The sequence below is a fragment of the Mobula birostris genome, chromosome 3 (assembly GCF_030028105.1).
Source record: "Mobula birostris isolate sMobBir1 chromosome 3, sMobBir1.hap1, whole genome shotgun sequence".
In the NCBI taxonomy this organism is placed as follows: Eukaryota; Metazoa; Chordata; class Chondrichthyes; order Myliobatiformes; family Myliobatidae; genus Mobula; species Mobula birostris.
Window position 1 is genome coordinate 95,602,830 of NC_092372.1, and position 16,337 is coordinate 95,619,166.

At 42.9% G+C, this 16,337-nt stretch overlaps 1 protein-coding gene across 3 annotated transcripts in view; it reads right to left on the reverse strand.

Moving 5' to 3' along the window:
* Positions 1–16,337, reverse strand: part of LOC140195182 (serine/threonine-protein phosphatase with EF-hands 2-like) — a 58,727-nt gene that overhangs the window by 7,279 nt on the left and 35,111 nt on the right. For all 3 annotated transcript variants that reach the window (XM_072253082.1, XM_072253080.1, XM_072253083.1), the window contains 6 exons: positions 10,940–11,106; positions 7,263–7,299; positions 7,012–7,161; positions 5,882–6,244; positions 3,364–3,549; positions 2,515–2,657 (listed from right to left, as the gene is read on the reverse strand). In XM_072253082.1, coding sequence (XP_072109183.1) covers positions 2,515–2,657; positions 3,364–3,549; positions 5,882–6,244; positions 7,012–7,161; positions 7,263–7,299; positions 10,940–11,106 — 1,046 coding nt within the window. The remainder of the gene's footprint in view (positions 1–2,514; positions 2,658–3,363; positions 3,550–5,881; positions 6,245–7,011; positions 7,162–7,262; positions 7,300–10,939; positions 11,107–16,337) is intronic.

The following is a 16,337-nucleotide window of genomic DNA, read 5'->3' on the forward strand; positions in this document are numbered from 1 at the left end:
CTAAAGAAATTTGGCCTGTTCCCTAAAACCCTCACTAATTTTTATAGAAGCACCGTAGAAAGCATTCTTCTAGGGTGCACCACAGCCTGGAATGGGAGTTGTCCTGTCCAAGACCGGAAGAAGCTGCAGAAGATCGTGAACACGGCGCAGCACATCACACAAACCAATCTTCCATCCTTGGACTCACTTTACACCGCACGCTGTCGGAGCAGTGCTGCCAGGATAATCAAGGACATGACCCACCCAGTCAGCACACTTTTCGTCCCTCTTCCCTCTGGGAGAAGGTTCAGGAGCTTGAAGACTCATATGACCAGATTTGGGAACAGCTTCTTTCCAACTGTGATAAGACTGCTGAATGGATCCTGACCCGGATCTTGGCCATACCCTCTAAATATCCAGACCTCCCTCTCGGTTTTTTTTTGCACTACCTTACTTCCCATTTCTCTATTTTCTATTTATGAGTTATAATTTAAATTTTTAATATTTACTAATTTTAACTATTTTTAATATCTTTAATATTTAATATTTGTAATCCAGGGAGTGTGAAGCGCAGATCTAAATATCGCTGTGATGATTGTACATTCTAGTACCAATTGTTTGGTGACAATAAAGTATTAAGTATAATATTTTACTTTGGCTTCCTGCAATTTCTGTCTGGCTTTGCAACTGCCTCCAAGAAGACCACAGCCATTTTGTGGTTTGGAGGTCTGTGTGCCACAATGACCAGGAGAGCAATGCTGGCTGGAATCAGGGGTTTATGCTTTGGCTAGGGTCACCCATGCCAGACAGGTCAAAGGGTATAGGCCAGACTAAGAGTGGTCCATTGGTCCTTCAGGTTAGGGGGTTCAGCTCAAGGATAACAACTCTGACTGGACAAAGAAAACTGTTATGGAAACAGCAATGAAGAATCCTTCTACATCTGAGTGCAACAGTATTCCTGAGTCTCCAACCTGGACTTGCATGGCTGTCAGTAGTGAAAACAGCAAGGAAGCTACTGGCACAATGAAGGAAGCCACCAAGACCAAAATTGGTTTCGATCGGACAGAGATGGAGGACAAACACAAGAAAATCTACAGATGCTGGAAATCCAAGCAGCATGTACAAATTTCTGGAGAAACTCAGCAGGCCAGGCAGCATCTATGGAAAAGGGTAAACAGTCGATGTTTCGGGCCGAGACCCTTATCAGGACTCATGAAGGGTCTTGGTCTGAAACATCGAATATTTACTCTCTTTCATAGATGTTGCCTGACCTGCTGAGTTCCTCCAGTATTTTGTGTGTGTTGCAGAGATGGAGGACCAACATTTCCCTAAACACCAGTAGGCATTACAGGCAGGAAGTAAGTAAGTTGCAACATTACCTGTTGGGGGTAATTTGTTCATCTTACAGTTTGTGGTGCCTCTTGACAAGTGATAACTATGAATGACTACTTTGGCAATATGAACAAGAAATATTCACAACTCTTACGTAAAATGTGGGCAGTTACTATTCAGCTGCAGCTTTGGATGATAAGTGGCATGTTGGCCTGACGGCAAGCAGAAATAAAGGAAGGAATTATGCATGCCACTACAGCTAGAGAACTATATGTAGCTTTGATCTCCAAGCCTAAAATGGTGTACATTTGAGATTAACAAGCTTTGCAGTATTGAGGTCAAAGGGGAAATTGAATCTTGGAAAATATTGAGATTATGAAAACAAAGGACTGTGCATACAGCTGCTCCACCCTTTACTAAGTTTGTGACTGATACCGTTCTCAAAATCCAGTTTCCCACCTGATCCTGTATCCCTTTCCTTCCTCAGTGCTCCAAAATCTGTTGATTTTGGTGGTGGTTGAGTGAGAAGGGAAGTGCTAGGGATAACATGTTGGGTCTTTCCCATTAATTACTAGAGTCCACCTGAAGTACATTTATAAGTGAAAGAGACACTTGTTAGCCAGAAACGTGAAAGGCTGCTGGATATGCAAGTTAAATCCTGCAATTTTCAGGTACAATTGGGAAGGCTAGACATGCATGCCCTATCCTTTTATACAAAGTGTTGAGCAGTCAGTATTGACAGTTAATTCCCAGTTGTTTATAACTGTGAGAAAAACCCATTGGCAAGAAAAAAATCACAACCAGTGTCTTTATTTCTAATGTGATTTTCTTTGATGAATGATGGAAGGTAATGGGAAAGTGACCATTCCACAGAGCACCTACGTTCACTGCAATGCCAACTTGTCTTCTTGGTGACTGCCTTGCTCTGCCATCCCATCACCCCTGTATCTCCCACCTGAAGTGGAATGTAAGAAAAAGGAGAGCACACAGTCCTGTTTCAGCCATTTACCATTTAAGACTTGCTGCCCCCATTACAAAGGCAGACTTGGTTCCAACCTCTGTCTCGGTGTATTCTGCTGCAATGTTGCAATGTCCTTGTCATAGTGGTGGGTGGACTTTAGAGAGGTGGAGCAGCAGGTCTGTCTGTAACATACAGTCTGACCTTCATCGTGCAGAGATTACTGCTGCATTTATTTTACCCACCTTTGCCTCAAGGTTAGCTTGGGAGTGCTTTGATTGACCTGGTATTGTACGAGGTGGGGAACGAGGTCAGGCCCAAGCTTCACATAAGCTCCTCGGTTGCTGCCAATTTCATAATAATTCGAAGCAGAAAATATGGTCAAGACCTGCATTGATATCAAATTGACAATGTCATCTATGAACTGACTGTCTTAGAAACAAAGCACATTCATCATTGGAGTAGTTTGGCCAAGCTGTTTCTCAGCTATGCCTGGATTGTGCCCAAGTGCCCATCTCAATGGGCAAGTGGCACTAGGGAAGATCACCTCATATGATAAGCAGGCACTCACTGACTGCAGCATCCCACAACATGGGGGCTGTCATATTTCTGATTAACCAATTAACCAGCACATCTTTAGGAGGAAGCCAGGGTACCCGAGGGAACCCCCATGGTCACAGAGAGAATGTGCAAACTTCCATCGGTCAGTGTTGAGCTTGGGTCTCTGGAACTGTGAGAAAGCAACAGCCATTTCTCTCAGCTCTGTGAACCAGGCATTTGCAGTGTTACATTTAGAACAATGCATGCTAAAGAAAAAAACACACTTCCCATTATTTGTGAGAATATGTTGGAAACATAAGTAATTTTATAAAGTCACACATAAAACCAGTCTCTAATTTTTCATTAATATGTTTGTTACCATTTATTTTGCACAGTGCCCCAATGTCATGTGCAGAAGCTCATTAGCTGCTGATATTATAAGTGGTCAAGTTCAAACTGGTGGGACTGTGGTGTTGCAAGTAGGACTGGACTCACTTTGAGCTGGGGTGGCAGTGGTGTTCCTTTCACTGGGCTGAACGGATGTGTATTCATACCTTTTGGTTGTGGCAGTACTCGTAGCCCTCTTGTTTGCACTCATGGGACCTGATCAAGAGTTGCAAATTGTGCTTTTGCAGGATCTTCTCTGTCACATCGGGTCCGAAGTAGCACCCGCCTCCTCTGACAGAGTTTGCAATGCAGCCTTCCTGATGCATCGGGTCACTCCATAAAATGTCCACAATCTCAAGAAGAAAGAAAGAACGTTTACAATTTCTAAATGAGCTGTTAAATCCGTTGTTATTCACAACCTCTTTTAATATCCTTTAAATCCGGATCCCAGGATTGACGACTTGACACGTCTACTGGAGCACTGTCAACGTGGGGTCTGTCATGGTTCAAAGTAGTAAGAACAAGTAGGAATGAGAAATAACAGACAGCAATCCTTTAGCTCTTCCACCTATCTCCCTCTCCCACCTCATCCCACCTCCCCACACATCCACCTTCCCCCACATCTGCTTTCACCTTTCACCTGCTCCACTACCCCACTTTCTTATTCTGGCTTCTTCCTTGCTTTTCAATCCTGACTGTTTATTCCTTTCCTTAGAGGCTGCCTGACTTGCTGAGTTCCTCCAGCATGTTGTGCGTGTTGCTCTGGATTTCCAGCAACAGCAGAATCTTTTGTTGTATGTGAGCAATTATTTGGGTTGACTTTTGGAAAACATTAATGCATGTAAACAATAACCACAAATCCTGAGAAGCCATTTGGTCCATCACCTGGACTCCCATAATTCAGGACCAATTCTACAATCCCTCTTTTCAGCAATAGCTGTCTTATGCAAGCTACTTCAAGAAATCGCATACATCCACAGGCAGTTTTACACAGTCTGCTCCCAATGAGATACGGTGACTGCTTGGCTGATGATAGTAGAATTGCAGACTACATTTACATCTACAGGATCACCACCGCTTGTGGATTCCTCTCCACTGGCCTTCCTCATCAGAGATCTAAATCCTGAAGGTCCCAGTACTCCCAATTGTACCTTCACCTGAAAGAATGCAGTGATGTGAGAACATGGCTAACCAGCACCTTCTGAAGGGCAGATATAAAAGGGCAATTAATGTTGACCCTGCTAACAAGATCCATAAAATCCTTTTAAACGCAGATTATCAGCATATAATAGCATATGTTATTCTAAAAGCTACAAATGAATAGTTATTGTTCATGATGTTAGGAGTTAGAAAAACAGTTGTCATTGAAAACATGAAACAGAATAGCAAGTTTAAAGATAAAGCAAGCACTCTTTGAATGGTACTGTATCATTGAAGTGGTTACAATGTTAGACTTTATGTCATCAGTTCAAAGCATTTCACCAAGTGGTAGAAGAGACTATGTTGCAAATGTCTCCAATCTGTTTAATGTGCTTCCACCCTAACACCAGTTGGAATAGTTCTGGAATTGAGATACGGTACTTGGTAAAGGTCATAGACACCCTGGATTTTTTATATAAATGTGTTTTAGATGTTTATTTTTTTCTTCTGCATGAGTGTGTCAGTAGAAATGAGCAAATTTTAGATTTCCAAACATTCACTGTCTGCTCTCACACACATCTTCTCCATTTCCCGAACATCCGCGCTCACCCCATCTTTCCACCACCCTAACAATGATAGAGTTCCTCTTGTCCTTGCCTACCACAGTATGAGCCTCCACATCCAACATATCATTCTCCACAACTTCCGGCGCCTCTGAAGGGTACCCACCATCAAACAAATCTTCATCTTCCCGCCCCCCCCCCCCCCCACTTTCAACGATCACTGTCTCCATTATTCCCTTCTCCATTCATCCCTCCACACTAATCTCCCTCCTGGCACTTATCCCAAAAAGTGGCCAAAGTGCTCCACCTGCCCAGTCATCTCCTCCCTCACCTCCATTCAGTGCCCCAAACAGTCCTTCCACGTGAATCAACACTTCACCTGCGAATCTGCTAGGGTGATCTATTGTGTCCGGTGCTCCCAATGCCGCCTCCTCTACATTGGTGAGACCCGTCGTAAATTAGGGGACCGTTTTGTCACCAAAAGTGGAACTTCCTGGTGGCCCAACATTTTAATTCTGATTTCCATTCTCATTCCAAAATGTCAGTCCATACCCACCTCTTGTGCCACGATGAGGCCAGCCTCAGAGTTGAGGAGCGACACCTTATATTCCATTTGGGTAGCCTCCAACCTGATGTCATGAATATCGATTTCTCCTTCCAGTAGCTGGATGTTTCAAGCAAGTACACCCACATTTACACCCAAATGTGACCACAATGAATATTCAACCATTAAGCTTCCCCCTCCCCCCAACCCCATCTCTAAACATTGCAAGGCTGGTTCAAAGAAGGAGACTTCACAACCCATTTGATTCACTGTCTTGGTATCTGCTTTTTTATTACTCTTGAATGCCTTTGAGGTAAGGAAATAATCACCTCTCTACTTCATACAGTTTTCTCACTTTGCAGTGATGCAATCCAACCTTTGCCCATGCTACTTTATGACTGAAGTATATTGACAAGCATTTAATATAGTGGAACTTACCTGCTTCCTTTCATGCTCATCTGAGTCAGAATCTGAATCTGGTAGTGTTACAGATTTAGGATCTTCATACAGATTGCTGAAACCCACTTGTCTTCGGCATTTTTCTAATTCCTCTTCAGCTGAACGTTGCACTCTTTTAGTGATTTCTTTTCTCTCGGCATATATTGCGCTGGAACTCTTCCTCCTCAGATTGTTGTCTGTGCGAGCATGAAGACTAAGGCTGTCAGAAATGGAGTTATTCCTTGGAGTTCGCTTGGGCTTCACATGGTGCTCACTGTTCTCACCAAAGTGTTGCTCCTGATCTGAGACGTGTTTGTTCCATTCGATTCTCCTCCTTTCAGGTGGCCTCAAGGTTGAAACATACTATCACAGTGGACAAGTTTGTTGTTAGAAAGAACCATTCTTCTATCCATCTGCTTTCATTGCATTTAATGAGCCTTGTTTCAATAACAACAATTTATATTTATAGAATTTAGTAAAAGTGATACCAATAACATAAAAGCTTTTTCGCAACAACCACAAAGTAAGATGTTAATTCCAACAACTAGAAACTTAAGACCAGAAAATAGAGAAGCTGATTCCACCATTTTCAAATGGCTTTTTTAAATTGTTTCTCAACCCCATTCTTCTGCCTTCTCCCCGTAACCCTTAACCCCCTAACTAGTCAAGAACATAGCAACTTCTGCTTTGAAAGCATCCAATGATATGGCCTCCTCAGCCCTGTTGACAATGAACTCCACTGATTTGTCATCCTCTGGCTAAAGAAATTGATAGGTTCTAAGGAATATATTTGGAGCAGAGAGAGCTTTAAGAAGTTTGGATGTGGAATTCTGGAACCTGGAACCAAATCAGCTCAGGACACACTACTGCCGGTGGCAGAGTTCTTAAATCTGAGGATGTATAGGAGGTCAGAGCTGGAGGAGAACAAAGATCCAGAACATTTGAAGCCTGGAAGATTTTCTAGGCACATGAAGAAGGAAAGCTTTGTTGATCAACTGAAACTTTACAGTATATTTAAATAAAATAATGCCAATTTAAAGAAAATAATAAAGTATTCTTTTCAAAACAAAATGATATGCTGTTCTTTAATACCTCAAACATTTAATGTTACGTTAAAGGTCAGACTGTACCTTATGTCTGTCAATTTTGCCCAAGAAGTTCAAATCTGTTGTTTCTGAAATACCTCCATGTATTATCAAAACCTTTTCATCTATGACAGCGGCTAATGGCAACCAACTGAATACGCTCTGCAGTAATTTCAATATTCTACTTCCATGCACCTAAAACAAATATAAAAATCCTAAGCAAATAGTATTCAAATAAACAAAGATAACTTTATCAATGTTTTCAGGAAAGTCACAGAGATAACTCAAATGTTCACCTGGTATTTTTGCATCACTTCCTTTGTGAATCCATACCTGGAATAGTGAAATACAGTGATAACTGAATGAATTAGATTTCAAGAAATAAAAATTGTTCGATAAGACTCATTGATAAGAGTCTAGGTCATAGAACACTACAGCACAAACAGGACCTTCGGCCCATCTAGTCGTGCTGAACTATTAATCAGCCTAGTCCTATCGACTGTACCCAGACCATAGCCCTCCATGTCTCTCTCATCTATGTACCTATCTGAATTTCTTTTAAATGTTGAAATCAACCCTGTATTTGCTACTTCCGCTGCAGTCATTCCACACTCTCACAATCTTCTGAGTGAAGATCTCTCTCATGTTCCCTTAAACATTTCACCTTTCACCCTTTATTCATGATGTCTAGTTCTAGTCTCACCCAACCACAATGGAAAAAGCCTGCTTACATTGACCCTATCTATACCCCTCATAATTTTCTATATCTCTAACAAATCTTCCCTCATTTTTCCAGCTCTAGGGAATAAAGCCTTAACCTGTTTAACCTCTCCCTATAACTCAGACCTATAACATCAAGTTCTGGCAAGATTCTTACAAACTTTCTCTGCACCTTTTCAATCTTATTGGATTACACCCAGAGAATTACGTGCAGTTTTAGGTAACACAAGAATGTAAGAAGCGGAAGTCGAAGGCACAGCCTCATTTTGTCTGCTCTGTTATATGCTCAGTAGAACTATGGATGATACTTTATCCCAGTACACTAACTCCATATCTCCCGGTTCCCTTATTGTCCTAAAAATCTATTGAAGGCAGGCCAAAGTTTTCTTGTTAATTGCAAGGACAGAATATAGACATTCAATCTAAATTACCTGGATAACAAGTTATGTGGAACTTTGATACATTTGGCTAACTTGGATGGTAACAGCAACAATCATTTTCTCTGGTTTAAAAGTTCTTGACTAAAGGAGATAACTATGATATTGCTAATGCTGGGATTTGAATGCAGTTTTAAACAAACTGTAAAACTGGAGTCAGGCTATCTGTGTAGGAGTTAGGAAGTACATTATCATCCTGAGAGATCTTGAAGATATTTTATATTTTGGACAAAGATGTGCTGTAGAACTATATTGTGTAGAAGGTTGAAACTCTACTGCAAAAATAGATTCTGGCTTTATTAATTATTTTAAAGCTGATATCAGTAACAACACCAAACCATCCTTTAGTTTACCCTACAGTACAAATAAAATTCCTTTAATATAGTAAAGCATAACTATAACTAAATCATGACTATAATAAAGTTTGGCATTGTGACATAAAGAAAATTTGGCCAGATGACCAAATGCTTGGCCAGAGAAGAAAGTTTTAAGGAGATTCTAAAAAGAGAAATGCAGAAAAGTTTAGGAAGGAGCAGCAGAATTTATGTATTGGCAGCTGAAGGCTAGGAGACTATTGAGGTGCTTAAAAGCTGTGATTGGCAAGGAATCAGAATTGGAGGAATTGAGAAGTTTTGGACAGTGACAGGGCTGGAAAAGATTGCAAAGTGGAGGAAGGATCAAGGTTGTGTTGTGATTTGAATAAAACCCTGGTGCCCACAAGATGGTGATTTGATGAGTACATTCAAATGTGCAGTGTTCAACCAGACACCATTGAATGCCAGTGAACACAGGGGTGACAATGGACTGGTACAAGTTAGGACCCATGCAATGATGTTTAGGGTGACCTCAAGTTTGTAAAGGAGGATGATGTGTGACTGGTTTCGTTGCAGGGCCAAAAGTGTCAGGGAAATTGGAGCTGGCTAGAGATTGTGACAAAAAACTGCAAGAGAAACTCAGCCAATCAGGCAGCTTTTGTAGAGGGAAACGGATGGTCAATGTTTCAGGTCGAGACTCTTCATCGGTGGCTGATTTTCACTCTGTTAAATGGTTATTGCTAGCACCGGCCTTGAAGGGCAGAAGGCCCTATTTTTCCAATATTCCACCCACTATAACAGTATGAGTACGAAGTCTGCTGGAAAAGAACTAAGAAAATCTAGCACCTCTGATGTAACAACAGAGTTCATCTTTTCACTGCCAGTTTTTATGAGTTTAAGTGATTGATTCCTTGCTGTATAGTTCACTGGACAACAGAGATTTTGCATCCTGAATACTTTTGGATGTATCATATGGATTTTGGGTTGCTGGTCATGAAAATCATCATGAAATTTCCTTATCATGATTCCTTTTTTGTTATCTCCTGTATTTGTTATTTCAATTCATGATTCAAGTCAATTAACATGTTGCCCACAAAGTAAGCGGAAAAGTTTTCTATTTTGTCCAGGCATGCCTGGATGTGCTCAGGCAGGGCAGGTACTGCATGACAGGACAGGTTTTAGAAAGACTATAAAAGCATCTCACACACACTGTTCTATGCATTGCGTTTACATGTACAGCGATTTGCAATCACGTTGATGCGCATGCTCTACACGTATAGCACATGTGTGTACTCATAATAAAGTAATTGTATTTTCAGGATTGTATTGTGATAGCAAAATGTCTCACCAATGTTGCAACAGCTGCAATACTTCCTGTTATATTTGTGGCAAGTATACATTTAAATCTCAAAGACGGAGCATGGCTCCTCTTATTAAGGAAATCTATGAGCCTACTTTGGAAGTAAGATTGGCCACCAAGACAGAGCTGGGGCTCCTCACATTTTTAGACTTCTTCCCTGCAAATCTTGGTGCTGTCAGTGATGAACACGGTGAACGGTTTCACCAGGACATTGCAGTCATGGAGAAACGGTATCAGGGCAACTGGAATCCTTCAGTGCTGTCTGATTATCGTTGGACACTCAGACACTGAGTACAAACAAAAATCATCAACAAAACAGTTTTAGCTTAGTTGAAATATTGCAAAATGTCAGCACTGTTATGCAATAATAATAATCCAATATAAATTAATTTCTTGTTTCTTCAAATTCCTATGTGATACAAGTAGTCTGAAATTATATTTGTGTTCAGCTTCAAGCGGTCTATTAAAACAAATGAAAATTGGAACAATTTGATTCACACTGGGAAAAATGGTTTAACTACATAACACCTCATAGGCCTGATTTTATTCTCACAAGTCAATGAATATGTTGTAAAAAAAGATCACTCCCTATAGTACATAGTTTGCTTCTTTTGATTGTTCTTTCTTTCCTCTCCTTTCTATAAGTGTGTACCACCGATAAGTATTATGTGGAGATTTGTGACAAATATGACTCTATGATATACATGTACAGTATCTGAAATACATCTTATGGAAAGTTTTGTTTGCTAATGAATTTCAATAAAAAATAAATTACAAAAAAAAAGAAAAATTCTGAGGAAGCAACACTTTAGAAGACAAATTGTTGTCCAGTGTTGTCTTTTGTACTTTATTCAAGTAATTATTATTTATCCTTTGACAGATTATGCCTTGATAAGGTACATACAAAGTTCCACTAATAGCTCAATTCTCCTCACCCCTTGTTACTGATAGGTATTGGTCCAAAGGTGCCCACTAGATGGTGATCAGGAGCGGGGATTCTGGTTGATCCCACATAGCCCTCCTGAAGCTCTAGTGGTCCCACAGGCACTGCAGTCTTACTGCTCTGTAGGATCAACAGATTCATTGAAAACACAATGCAGGCACCCAACATAAATAATGAATGGATTTTGCTGAGTGTGCACCTTAAGTTGATGATATGATCCTCATGGTTGCCTCTGTTTAAATAGATTCCTTTTGGATAGACAAGTAGAAATGCAAACAGGATCAGGAGAACCTCAATAGAATGCTTCCCTCTGTCAACATAGTCTCCATTAAAGACATACACCTTCTCTGGAGATGGAAGCCCATTCTGGTTAATGGAAAAAAAATCAGTTTAGTAATGAGAAATGTTTTAAATTACATAAACAGTGATTAGTGCAGCAACATATAACCTATTTGTCACGTAACTGGATAATTTCAACATGGTTAAATGGGTGAAAATCATAACTCTGCTGATTTTCAGTTTCTTTAAATCAATATGGGCCACTTCACACACTATCTGATAACAGCTTCCCTTCCTTGGTCATCTGTTCAATGGTCTGAAGAAGTATCAGTTAAAAAGAAAGCTCACTCCAACTACTCTGATTCCAAATGTGATTATAAGATTATTAAAGGGCTACAATACCATATTGTCTGGAAGGTAAAAGAATGAGAGCTAACCTTATGGTCTCATGAGGAGTTTGACATGGTAGGGCAGGCTCCAGGTGATGGCTGGCTGGAGATAGGCTGAGTGTGGGAAGATGGGTCTAACTTAGATGGGAATCTGGGTCTCCTGCTCCTAAGCTCTTGTGCTGCACTCCTTACTGACTAGTTTAAAATGAACAGATGAATGTGCAATGCCTCCCAGTGCCTTAACCATACTCCAGGCACTCTGGTCACCTTGGCAAGCTCTAGCATGGATTTGATTGACCCTGCACGTGGTAGACGAGGGAAGTGTGAATGGAAGGGTGCATTCTGAGCTGATCATCTGCAGTCGGCTGAAACCTGGATGACGGGTGGTTCCAGGGGTGGAGGGTTATGTCAAGATGTGCAGGCTTGGGATTGTGCTGTTTGCTGCGGCAATGTCAAAGGACAGCAGGAGCAAGCAGTTATGTTGTGGCTGGGTGTAAACGACGGACCAAAGTATAATTTCTGAGCACTAAATACCCGGATGGTCAAGGATGTACAGCAGCCCCATAGAGCCGGGAAGCAGGGTAGTTGGGCAGGTGGTTGAGTGGGAGCAGATTCAACGACTAAAGCCACTGCAGAAACAGGAGATAGTTTGTTTAACCATTTCAGATCTAACATGAAGCACCTCAGGGCCAATTCTACATATTTATCACGAGAAAACAGGTCACTTTATCACACTTCTGCCTTGCAGACTCCAGAAAACAACCCCCCCCCCACACAGAATATTAGAAGACAGGCAACAGCGGTGCTTACAGCTGCACTTGCCTTGTGACATGTTGATTCTTTTAAGAGTGTCATTGGGCAAGCTGGCAGACAGACAGCCTTGGACTCCTCAGAGACAGCTTCCAAGTCAACCTTGACCTTCAAATAAACCAACCATGCACTGAGAATTTCCTTACCACCTAGGAAAAACACTGACCTGTGTGGTTCTGTGTTACGGCTCCCTGGGCATCAGAATGAGACCAGCACGTTTCAAGTAACTCAGGGCCCAGGTGGCTCTACAAGCTGAACTTCAGGAAATCCTTCCATTCAAAAACAGAGCGTAATGTCGTCTCTTTCTCTGTCCAGCAATCAGTGAGTAGTATTTTCACCAGTGAAAATGGCCTTGCTTTACACTGTAACTACATACATTGACCTCTGGAGTTGAGGGTCTGTATCATGTATCATGTTAGTTTGCAGTAAGTGGAAAGTCAATACAATGTATACCTTTGTGGGAAAGCTGTGACTACATTTTGAGTCTTTTAGCCAAAGACTAGTGACGGATGTAAGAGCAGAAACACTCACAAGCAAGATTAAGACTTTGTTGATGTCCAAATAGCAACTTTATGAGTCAGATTAACAACTGCAAATGGAATCTAATCCCAGCAAGTGCAAAGTGATGTGTTTTGGGAAATCAAATAGGAGTAGAACATATACAGCAATTGAATGGGCTCTGAGGAATGTTGAGGGATAAAAAAAGCTAAAGAGTCCAAGTCCACAGTTTCCTGAAAATGCCAACAACACATTGTGGGTGTTGTGTAATGAACTAGCTGGGAACCGGAGGGATAGGGCCGAGGATGGGGCAGTTGGTGCACAAGTCGATGCTGTGTCTATCCCAGCATGTGAAGACAGACTCCGGCGGATTGAGCAGACGAGATCAATGGAAGGTCCAATGGTCAAGAAGGCGGTCTCTGCAAGCGTTGTGGAACATGTAGAGCAGGACAAGACACAGAAGACGTCCTGATTATCCACTGCACCTAGTCCCATCTCCAGCCGTCTTGACTCTGTCTTGCCACTGGATCCAGATGGGAATTGGGAAGAGAGAGTGAGGCTGACGCTGTGCAACTCTCCCTCATTTAAATCCAAATCACGTGCTAGTCTCAACACCATCATAATGGTGTCGAGGTCCTCATCGATGTTGACGATGGACAAACACACAGATGCTATGTATAGTGAAACCGTGAGGAAGGACAGGCAGATGATGGTGGAAAATTTCAGCCAGAATAATGAGTTGAAGTACGACATTGATAATAAACACAGGTATGTGTTCGTCTGCCTCGACGACATCCTCTTCTTCTCCAAGACCATTTCTGTCACATCCATTCAGTCCTTCAGCATCTCCTCGAAAACCGGCTGTACTGCAAGTTAGAGAAACGCCAGTTCCACACCCCAGTCATTACCTTCCTGGGTTATGTCCTTTCACCCCAAGGCACAACCATGGATCCAGAATAAGTGTGCAAGGTTGTTGACTGGGTCTGACCAGCTAACAGGCCAATCTCTCCGCATATTTAAAGAAAACTGATCCAGAGAAGATCTTGGTGAATCTCTTCTGTTCTCTCTCCATGCTCCCTCAAACAACTGCAGTCTTTCTCCAACTTCTACTACAGCTTCATCTGGAACTACAGCCAAAATGGCTGCTCCTCTCACCTCCCTCACCAAATCACCTACCTCACGGACAACCTACTCGGCTGCTGCAGACCATGCTTTTGAAGAACTTCACCATCGCTCTCAATCTCCGCCATCTGAACCCCTCCAGACCTTTTGTGGTAGAGGTGGACATATCTGACAGATTCATCCCCTCCCAGCGAGAGCCAGACTCTTGTGCTGCCTTCTTGCTCAAGTTCAAGTCTATGGAGTACCGTTATGAAGTAGGAGATAGGGAGCTAGTCACCATTAAATGGAGATTGAGGGACTAGAGACATTGGCTGATGGGAAACAATTAGCCATTCTAGATCTGGACTGACAACCAGAACCTCATATCCATACAACTGACCCACCAACTCAACTCACGTCAGGCTCGCCGAGCCATCTTCTTCAAGCAATTCAACTTCACCTTCTCCTACCGACCTGGCTCCAAGAACGCTAAGGCGGGCGCCCTGTCATGATAGTTCGACCCAGTTGGAATGGAGATCGACCCTCACCACATCATTCCATTCTTGCAGATCCTAGCCCTGATTGTTCGGGATCTTGAGAACCGGATTCGACAGGCCCTACAGCACAAGCCGGCTCCAGCCAACACAGTTGACATCAGCATGTACACTCTGGTGGCCAGGCATCCCAGTGGGCCCACTCCTCAACCCTCTCCAGCCATCCAGGTGCAGGGTGGACTCCGGATTTTCTGCAAAGCCCACCATGATTGCAGATGTATGTCAGTTCACTGCTTCCTGCCCTCAGCTGTGCCCTGTTGAACTCCTCCAGCCAGCAGATCTCTGGTCCCTACCAGTCCCCCGATGCCTGGGGTCCCACATCAGCATGCATTTCATCACAAGTTTGCCACCAATCCGATGGGGCCGTGATGATCATGATTTTGGTAGATTGGTTCTCCAAGGCGGCCCACTTCACTGCCTTCCTCAAACTACCATCATCCACTGGGATGGCAGAACTCGATCTCCAGCATGTAGTTTGCTTGGACATTGTGTCGGACCGAGTCCCACAATTTGTCTCCATCTTCTGGCAAGCCTTCTGCTCTCTCCTCTGCATCTCAGTGAGTTTGTCCTCTGGCTATCATCCATAGACCAATGGTCAACCAGAAAGAACCAATCAGCAAGTGGAGAACTTTCTGCGTGCTTTGCTGCCTCTAACCCTTCCACTATCTGCTCTGGGCCGACCTGTCCCACAACATACGCACCTCCTCTGCCACAGGTATGTCACCCTTTGAAGTGCTTCATGGCTACCAACTGATGTTGTTCCCCATGGAAGAGCCAACGGTGGAGGTCCCTGGTTTGCTAATGCTGGAAAGTTTGAAAGAAGGCATTGAGGGCCAACCTAGCTGGCAACTGCACCTACTGCTGTCAGTGCCCAGCCAGACTACTCTGGCCTGGGGACCGTGTCTGCCTATCCACCCATGATCTACCCCTGTGCTCTTGCCTCGGTTCATTGGTCCCTTTACCCATCGCATCGACCTAGTCACTTACGGACTCCAGCTGTCACCGACCCTCGGGATCACACCTACTTTCCACATGTCCCTCCTCGAGCCCGTTGTCTATGGACCTCTCAACCCACCAGAGTCTGCACTTCTAGAACTGAAGAAGGTGGTCCAGTGTAAATGTTTCGCCAGTTGAGGGGCAGGGTGTGCAATACCTGGCCAACTGGGAATGGTATGGCCTACAGGTCAGGTGTTGGATGCCGTCCAGTTTTATCTTAGATCCACAGCTCACTAAGGGGTTACACTGGGTCTATCGGGATCATCGTTGGCCGTTGGGAGACTGCACAGGCAGGCACCTCTCAGTCTCCAACCAGCTAACGGGAGTCACCTGCCACTTGTTTCCAACTCATCACCTGCAGCCTATTTAAACCCAGCTCCCCTCTACAGCCCTTCGTTCACCCACTGAACCAGCCAGCCTCAACCAGGCTCCTAGCCTTCAGTTACCTTATTGCCTTGTCGTGTCAAGTATCTGTTCTCAGTTGTTTTGCAGCCTCTTGTGGCTGATTATTTTGCAGTTTATCAGTAAAATATCATTTACCGCTAAATCGTCTCAGCTGCTCTGCTTTTGGGCCAAGCCTCCTCTCCATTTCCTGGCAAGAAAGGGTGGATATTCAAAGTAATTTTCCCATGGCATGGATATCAAAAGGTGTGGCTTTAAGGTGAGATAGGAGTTTTAAAGTGAATCTGAGGGTAAGTTTATTTCTCACACTGGGATTGGTTGATATGTGGAATGTGCTCACAGAGGAGGTTATGGTATCAGATATACTTACTATGTGTAAAAGGTACTTAGACAAACCTTTTTAAGTAGGCGAGCACAGGTATAAGACTTTTCAGGCAAATGGGATTAATGTAAATGGGGAAAAAGATCAGATTGGATACGACCGGCAGAGCATCCATTTCTGTGCTCTGCGTATCATATTTTCAATTGGATTTGTGATCGGACATCACTATATCATTTCCATTATCCT